We start from the raw sequence: 8,806 nt of genomic DNA on the forward strand, positions 1-8,806 counted from the left end.
GTTTTTTTGTTGTTAAACACTGTTTTAGTTAGGGTTTCCTTGGTTATGAAAAGACACCATGACCAAGGAAACTAGTGTAAAGAAAAACATTTAGTTGGAACTGGCTTACAGTTCAGAGGTTCAGTCCATTGTCATCATGGTGGGAAACATGACAGTGTCCAGGCAGGCATAGCGCTGGAGGAGCCGCGAGTTTTACATCTTGTTCCAAAGGCAAACAGGAGAAAACTGTCTTCCAGGCAGCTAGGAGGACGGTCTCATTGCTCACCCCCACAGTGACACACTTCCTCCAAGGCCACACCTCCCGATGTGCCACTCCCTGGGCCAAATATATTCAAACTACTACACTTTTGAACTATATCCAGAAACTGGGGCCAATTTATCACTTTAATTTTTTTTTAACTTTTTATAACTTTTTTACTAATATATGAGGATGACTGAATGACAAAGGAAATCTTTTCAGCAGCTGCCTTTAATAATTCTTCGTAAAAGGGCCTAGACAAAATTGTGTAAAGTTTCCTTGGTCTGAGTTGAGTAGAAAGGAAAATCCATTTTATTCAAGCTGCATTGTCTAGCAGTTATTCACCCTGCCTGGCCCAGGGGCAGTTTTTTAATTTTATTTTTTCAGAGAATGGTAGATTTTGAGTTTTCCAATTATATGGATTATTGGTTGAAAATGGTTGAAAATTTCAAATCATGAAAGCAGAAGGGGTGGACTTTCTTTTTTCCTGTTCCCTGGGACTACTTAGAGCAGGCAGGGGACCTGAGGGAAGGTACATCTCAGGGGAAGTATTTCTCCTTCTGGGTCTGCATTTTGTTTAAATGGAAGAGAGCCCTGGATGAGAGAGGTCCGGTTCTCTCTACCTCCACACAGGGACCAAACCAACCTAGACCATAAGCAGGAGTCAGTAACAAAGCAAGCAAGCACTCTGGTAGTGAGGCAGCTGGAGGACCTTGGTTTTGGTTTGTGTTTTCTTGGTTTTTGTTGTTGTTGTTTGTTTGTTTGTTTGTTTGTCTGGGTGTTCTGACAGAGGCAAAGGGATTGGGGTCCCCAACAAGAGGCACAGTTCTTAAGCTAGGGATGGAGGGTGTGTATGGAAAGTCTCACGTCACAGAAAGTCACTGGTCAATACAGAGAAACAGAAACAGAAAATACAGAACAGGCAGAAACATACAGGAAGACACAGAGACAGACAGACAGACAGACAGACAGACAGACAGACAGACAAAAGCAGACACAGAGACACAGAGAGAGATGGAGACAGAGAGAGAGAGACAGAAAGAGATTCAGTAAAGAAACCAGAGAGAGAGGGCATACCACACATTTCTACACCTGAACAGACAGAAGTACCCAGTGACATCTCTCTGGATCAGGGGCAATATCCTACCTGTCCTATATGTCCAAATGGAAGGTACCTTAACCACACTTACTTCTGGACATGATAGATCAGGTGACTTTCTAATTTGTTTTCTTTGGGGGTAGAGGTATCAGACCCCTCCAAAGTGTCCATTGATCAAAGGGAGTCCATTGATCAAAGGGAGTCCTGGGGACCTAGGACATCTTAGACTGCACACCCCCTAGGAGCCCTTTGACCACTGCACTCCTCCCTGCTTTAAGGAGATCTGAGTGAGACCCCTAGTGTCTTGAGGTTTGGTCTCAAGATCTCTGTTGAACCTCCAGAAATGTTGTAGGATACCCACTGTCTTAGTTAGGGTTTTACTATTGTGAACAGACACCATGACCAAGACAACTCTTATGAGGACAACATTTAATTGGGGCTGTCTTACAGGTTCAGAAGTTCAGTCCATTATCATCAAGACAGGAGCATGGCAGCATGGTGCAGGAGGAGCTGAGAGTTTTACATCTTCATTTGAAGGCTGATAGAAGATTGGCTCCCACATGGTTAGGAGGAGGGTCTCATCACCCACCTCTACAGTGACATTTCCTCCAACAAGGCCATACCTCCTAATAGTGCCTCTCACAGGGTCAAGCATATACAAACCACAACACCCACCAAAAAAAGACTATTCAGGCATGGGTTTAAGCCACTGGAAAGTCTTAATTAACCAGCCAGTGTTATTCAGAATCCCAGTGTAGCCCTAAGCCTTTCTCAGGGTGAGCTTTTTAAGTGCGAGCACACACACACACACACACACACACACACACACACACACACACAAAACTATACTGGGTTGACATGCTTCAGTTAACAAGAACAGTTAGCCAGAAGCAAAACTATAGAAGCCAAAAAGCAAGGTTATTACATTCAGAGACTTTGTCAGAACTATGGACTTAGATGGACTAGGCCTTTGTTTTTATTTGGCAGATGGTGCTAACTACATGCTGAGTTTTATGGCTTGACTAGTGGTTCCATCATGGCTTCAGTTCTGCTAAGATCTGGGGCCTACCAAGGTCTAAGAGTCTATTACAAGCATCAGGGACTCAGTTTGGGGCAAAACACATATAGTCTTTTCTTAGAGTTTACAATCCAGTGAGAAGTACAGAGAGCTCATGGTTCTCAAGGAATCTTCTGGAGAAAGGAAAGCAGAGTAAGGTTTACAAGGTAATTATAGCAGGCATAAGAGAAAGTCAAATACATGGCCACTCTGGAAGAAACATGGGGACAATAATGAGACAAAAACTATTTCAGAGGACCCCAACATGAGCAACTTCTGAGCTCCACAGAGGTGCATCACTTCCCAGCAGAGCTAGAGCAAGGAGAGACATGGCCTCACACCCTGTGGCCAGTAGCACAGACTTGCCCCACACTTCCTGTCCTCTCTTTGCTCTTTCAGATTTCAACCAGAGGAACAGATGCAACCAGGCTGTGTGGGCAGCAAGGTTCCTCTCTGGGGAGCCCTCCTGGCCACAGGGAGTTTGTATCCTCAGGGAGGAGCCTGCGGCTGACCTTCCAGGCACATTCCTCCTCCAAGAACAAAATCACACACCTCCACAGAGGCTTCCTGGCTCTCTACCAAGCCATAGGTGAGGGTCTCTCTTGAAGTGTGGAACCTCTGTGACCCTCATCCTTGGTCCCTGACCCCTTGAAAAGCCAAGTGGAAGCATGAGTGACAGGTGGGGATTGGGGATACCTGAGCTGACTCTATCCTTGTCCCAGCGGTGACCTTGATAGTGAACAGCCCAGTTAGGAGGCAGCCATGGCTTGACTCCAGCCATTAATTCCAGGAAATGTTTCAGACCCTGTAAAGCTTACAGGCCAATGAGGAGAAATCAGAAAGCCAGGTTAATAAGTGGAATTCTAGATTCTGGAATGTGACTCACTTTTTGAGAAAATAGTATTTGCACATCATGTCTTTTAAATTAAGGTGTGGAAAGTAAGACTTCCTCTGAGGTCTGGCCTTCATTGCTGACCAAACTTCCCAGAAATAGCCCTGCTTTCCGTCTACCAGATAGTCTCCCAAAGACACTCCACACTGTTGAAGCTCCACAGCGTCTGTGTGTTGCACTGTGTACATAATGCTCTGACGTTGCCGCTTTTTAAGTTCAAGATGTCTTTTTTAGGCTTACTTTTTAGGTTTGTTCTTTTAGTGTGTGTGTGTATGAGTGTTTTGCTTGCTTGTATGTCTGTGCAGTGTGCGTGTGCGTGTGCGAGTGCGCGTGTGCGCGCGCGTGTACACACACACACCTTGTACCTATAGAGGCCAGCAGGGGGCATCAGATCACCTAGGCTAGAGTGCTAAACTGCCATGTGGTTGCTGGGAGCCGAACCTGGATTCTCTGGAAGAGTAGCAAGTGGTTGTCACTGCTGAACCATCTCTCTAGCCCCAAATTCAGTATGTCAGAAAGGCTATCTCGCATACATATGGTGAGCATCGACTTGTTATGTCTTTAATAACACACAGTATTCTCTTGATGGCTGTAATGTGTATTTGGTGAGTTGGCCATGAATCCTTTCTTGCCACCAACAATGTGGCTGTGTGTATTCTTACTCGCACATCTCTGAGCACAGGTGTGAGAATTTCTTTAGGGTAAATTCTTAGAAATTTAAATGCTAGGATATAGCACATTTGCATTTTTAAAATTCTGGAGTTGTTTAACTTCTCTCCAAAGAAGCTTTGCTAATTAATACTCCCGGCAGCTATGTCTGGAGAGGCCGGCTTCTCCATAGCTCGCTTCTCACAGTTGCTTTCAAGCTCTTGGAGTCTTAAAAAAACACAATCAGTGAAAGACAGTTTGGATTTTGCTACGTCTTGTACACTGACCATATAGAAATGGTCAGAGTCGTCCCTGGAGTTAGCAGCAGTTTACAAGCCTCTGTAAGACCCTGAGAACTGCTCTTTCCCTACAGCTGTGAACCAACCCAATGGGGACACGGAGACTGTCACCACACCTGGAGCTGACCCTCCCAAGATTCAGAACCACTGCCAAGATCCCTATTATAAGACAGAACAGACAGGTGAGCCCCCACCTGCTGAGTCCTTCTGAGCACCTATCCTATTACGGGTCTGGACACCCCAACCTTTTGCTGCCCCTCGTTCTGCTCTGCAGGGACACTTAGCTGCCCATCCTTGAGGAAGTGTAAGGACAGACAGGATGGAGAGGAGGTTCCTGTATGCGTGCCAGGTGAGTAACTACCTGCCTGGTGCTGTCGAAGTCGTCAGATGCCAACAGCCTTGGCTGTCACTGTGAGGGCTGAGACATGGGGTGAAAGGAAACACTGGGACAGGAAAGGGAGGTGAAGGCAGAAGGTTCGATGTCAGAGGACCCAGGAAATAAGAGGCAAGGAGCTTCCCTCTCATTCTCCAACGGTCTCAGATGACTGGAGGAAGCGCTGTGGTAGACCACCTGCCTGAGATACATAAGGTCTTGAGTTCAATCTTCAGCAACACACACAACAAACACACACACACTTTCAAACGTACAAATGAATAGACTTGCAATCCAAGTGTTGGGGTTCCAGCCAGCCTAGCATAGTGAGTTCCGAGTCAATGAAAGACCCTGTCTCAGAAACCATGTGAATCACACCTGGTGAAAGACAGCCAAGATTGACCTCTGGCAGGCACACACACACACGCGCACACACACACACACACACACACACACACACACACACACACACACACACACCACCTCTTTCTCCCCACTCCCTCATGACATTCCCATCACATATCTACTTTCTACCTCTATGGATTTGTCCATTCTGGATGTTTCATACAAATGGAATCATACATTACAGGACTCTGTATGCCTGACTCCTCCCCTTAGCACAATGCGTTCAGGGTTATCCAAGATACAACTGCACATCCTCCTTTTGTGTGTTGTGTTGTGTTGTGCTTTGCTCTGCTCTGCTCTGCTCTGCTCTGCTCTGCTCTGCTCTGCTCTGCTCTGCTCTGCTCTGCTCTGCTCTGCTCTGCTCTGCTCTGCTCTGCTCTGCTTTGCTTTGCTTGACACTCTCATACCCCAGGATGGCCTCAAATTCCCTATGTAACCAAAGATGATCTTGAACTGATTTTTCAGCCTATTTCCCAAATTCTGGGATTACATCCATACACCAACACGCCTGTCAAAATCCATATTTTCAAATGAAAAAGCACTGCCCCTCCCCAACAAAATCTGATCCATGGAACACTGAGAGGTAGCCTGGGTTTGGGGCATGGGTGGCATGGGAGATGTTACAAATAAGGGAGTGACATAGAAAACGAATAAAAGGCACTCAAGACATTCCGTGGACCAGAGATGGCCCCATCATTAAAAAAAAAAGACTTTAAAATGTCTGAAGCAGCATGGGGGGAGGCCCCAGTGTCCTGTCCCTTGCAGGATTTATGCTCCCACAGTGTCAGGATTGATTCTCTGCCTACATCAGTGCTTGTGACACACATGCTTGGAAGGTCCTGGCCCTCTGCAGAGTCACATGTGATACCTCACGTGTATCACAGCACCTCACGGGTCTCTAATCTAATCTCCACAGTTGTTGATCACTCACTCTTCTCACCGTCCTCTCTTGCAGTCTGTGGAAGACCAGTTGTCCCCATTGCCGAGAACCCAAACACTTTTGGTTCTTCCCGAGCTAATCTGGGCAACTTCCCCTGGCAAGCCTTCACCAGCATCTACGGTCGTGGGGGCGGAGCCCTGCTCGGTGACAGATGGATCCTGACGGCTGCCCATACCATCTACCCCAAGGATAGCATCTATCTCAGGAAGAACCAGAATGTGGAAGTGTTTCTGGGTCACACAGACATAGACGAGCTGCTGAAACTGGGGAACCACCCTGTCCGTAGGGTGGTGGTTCACCCAGACTACCGCCAACATGAGTCCCACAACTTCAATGGGGATATCGCCCTCCTGGAGCTTGAGCACAGAGTCCCCCTGGGGCCCAACCTCCTCCCAGTCTGTCTGCCCGACAATGAGACCCTCTACCACAGCGGCCTGTGGGGTTATGTCAGTGGGTTTGGTGTGGAGATGGGCTGGTTAACGACAAAGTTGAAATACTCAAAGCTGCCTGTGGCTCCCCGGGAGGCTTGTGAAGCCTGGCTCCGCCAGAGACAGCGAACTGAGGTGTTTTCTGACAATATGTTCTGTGTCGGGGAAGAGATGCAGATGAACAGTGTCTGCCAGGGAGACAGTGGCAGCGTCTATGTGGTGTGGGACGATCGTGCTCGTCACTGGGTAGCCACAGGCATTGTATCCTGGGGCGTCGGTTGTGGCAAGGGGTACGGCTTCTACACCAAAGTACTCAGCTACGTGGATTGGATTAAGAGGGTGACTGAAGGTAAAGACTGACGCCAGGAGGCCTGAGCTGGCTGAGCCAGCCAGCACTGAGGAGCTCCCAGCTAAGAACCGGCAGGAGTGAAGATCCATTCGAAGCCGGGAGACCCCTATTTAAGTCACTGGTTCAGCAACCGGCTGCCAACAGAAAGCCCCGCCTCCCCGAGCCTGCGCCATCCCAAATCAGAAGCAGTTCCTCTCTCTCACTTTCTGTTCCCCTGGGTTTTATACTAGGGGAGCCCTGTAAATCTAAGCAACTTTTGCTTATAACATTTATTTGTTCAAGGCAGGGTTTCACTCTGTAGCCAGGCTGGCCTCAAACTCAGGGCAACGCTCCTGCTTCAGCCTCCCAAACATTGGGATTACAAGCATATACACCTAGCATCGTCACCACCTGTGTCTTTTTTAATCCCCCGACCTCAGCTATGGACAGTTTCTTCTGTATTTACTCATGGACTTGTGCTTCTGAAGTATTCCGGAGACCCTTACAATGAGCCTCAAATATGCAAAGCAACGGGCTTCGCCCCGACCCCAGCTTCTACAGGCAATCCTGGCAATGCTTCCTTTTCTTTTACATCTACGGTAAACCAGGAGCGTCCCCTATCGTCTCACCCAATTCTCGCTGGCCATAGGCTGTCATTCACATCTCACAATGAGGAAACGGAAGCTCCCAAAGACCCGATGGCTTGCGGAAGTTCCACAGCTGGTTGATTGAGGCTTCATCCCATCTCAGGGATTCCTCTCGGTTGCCAGCAATACCTACCTTAGCATCTACTTCCCCTTCCGGGTTCCACAGCTTTACAGACACCATCCCTGGGAAGGCCTGTTTCAGTGAAAGTTGTACCATCAGCTCCCACTTTCCTGCTGGCCCTCATCGCCCAGTGCATTGCAAGCCTGAGAAGCTGAACTCTTTAATTTGTAGAAAAGATTTGGAGTGATTTACACTAAAAGACAAAAATAAAATACAAAAGTTCAGTGACAATAGAGAATGAATACCATAAAAGAGAAAAAGAAAGTACATTAGTGTTGAGGTGAAGGTGTCTTATTGTCAAAGGTTAAATTTATCTAAAAAAAAAAAAAAAAAAAAATAACCAGCAGCATCCAAGCTAAGCACAAAATACACACTAAAATCCCAGCCACGTGGGAGGCTGAGGCAGAAGGATCACATGTTCAAGGCCAGCTTTGATCTCATCTCAAAGTTAACATAAAAAATACAAAATAAATAGTAGGGTAGTGGTGGCTCACACCTTTAATCCTAGCACTGGGGGATGTTCAAGGCCAGCCTGGTCTATAGAGTCAGTTCTAGGACAGCCAAGGCTACATAGAGAAATTCTGTCTTGAAAAACCAATAAATAAATAAATAAATAAATAAATAAATAAATAAATAGCAGGATATAAATATGGTTGATTCTACTTTTTAAACCCTATGCACAATTCCAAAGACTATTAAAAATCTAGGAGCAATGGCTCAGAGGTTAAGAGGTTACGAGGTCGTTGGAATGGAACCACAAAAAAAAAAAAAAAAAAAAAAAAAAAATGGCAGCTCACAAATGTCTATAACTCCACTTCTGGAGTTTCCAACACCCACCCTGTGGCCTCCACAGACACTGCATGCACAGGTACACACACATACATCCAGAAACAAAAACTACAAATATATAAATTCTTCTATAAAATAAATAGGTTTAAAGTAAAAGTATTCTAAAAATACTAAAGTTATTTCAGACGGAGTGATTTTGACTAATTTTTCTCTTACTTTCTACTGGCTAAATTTTAAGTAATAAGTATATATCATTCTTATTGAAATTTTTATTTTATGAAAAATTATATATTTTTCTTATTGACAAAGCAAAATACATATATTTGTCCAGATCTATGTAATTATTTTTTATCTCTAGATACAGATTTAAATTTTATTTGGATGTTTAGACAGGGTGGAAGTGGGGTTAGACCTGAGGTGGGAAGGTCCAGGTTTGGCGCTTTTTTTTTTTTTTTTTTTTTTTTTTTTTTTTGTCAAGTCACATGACATCAGAAGAGAACTCAGAATCCCTAGAAGCAATGCAGATGAGACTGCTTCAGTTG

The 8,806-nt window shown here is 45.7% G+C and overlaps 1 protein-coding gene across 2 annotated transcripts in view; it reads left to right on the plus strand.

Moving 5' to 3' along the window:
* Nucleotides 1-7,815, plus strand: part of C1rl (complement C1r subcomponent like) — a 19,084-nt gene extending 11,269 nt beyond the window's left edge. The window contains exons 3-6 of one of the 2 annotated variants that reach the window (XM_034512656.2): nt 2,794-2,983; nt 4,308-4,415; nt 4,508-4,582; nt 5,967-7,815. In XM_034512656.2, coding sequence (XP_034368547.1) covers nt 2,794-2,983; nt 4,308-4,415; nt 4,508-4,582; nt 5,967-6,739 — 1,146 coding nt within the window. In that variant the 3' untranslated portion in view covers nt 6,740-7,815. The remainder of the gene's footprint in view (nt 1-2,793; nt 2,984-4,307; nt 4,416-4,507; nt 4,583-5,966) is intronic. The other variant, XM_034512657.2, reaches the window with a different exon arrangement.
* The last annotated feature ends 991 nt before the right edge of the window (nt 7,816-8,806 follow it).

The sequence above is a fragment of the Arvicanthis niloticus genome, chromosome 9 (genome assembly GCF_011762505.2).
Source record: "Arvicanthis niloticus isolate mArvNil1 chromosome 9, mArvNil1.pat.X, whole genome shotgun sequence".
Taxonomy (NCBI): domain Eukaryota; kingdom Metazoa; phylum Chordata; class Mammalia; order Rodentia; family Muridae; genus Arvicanthis; species Arvicanthis niloticus.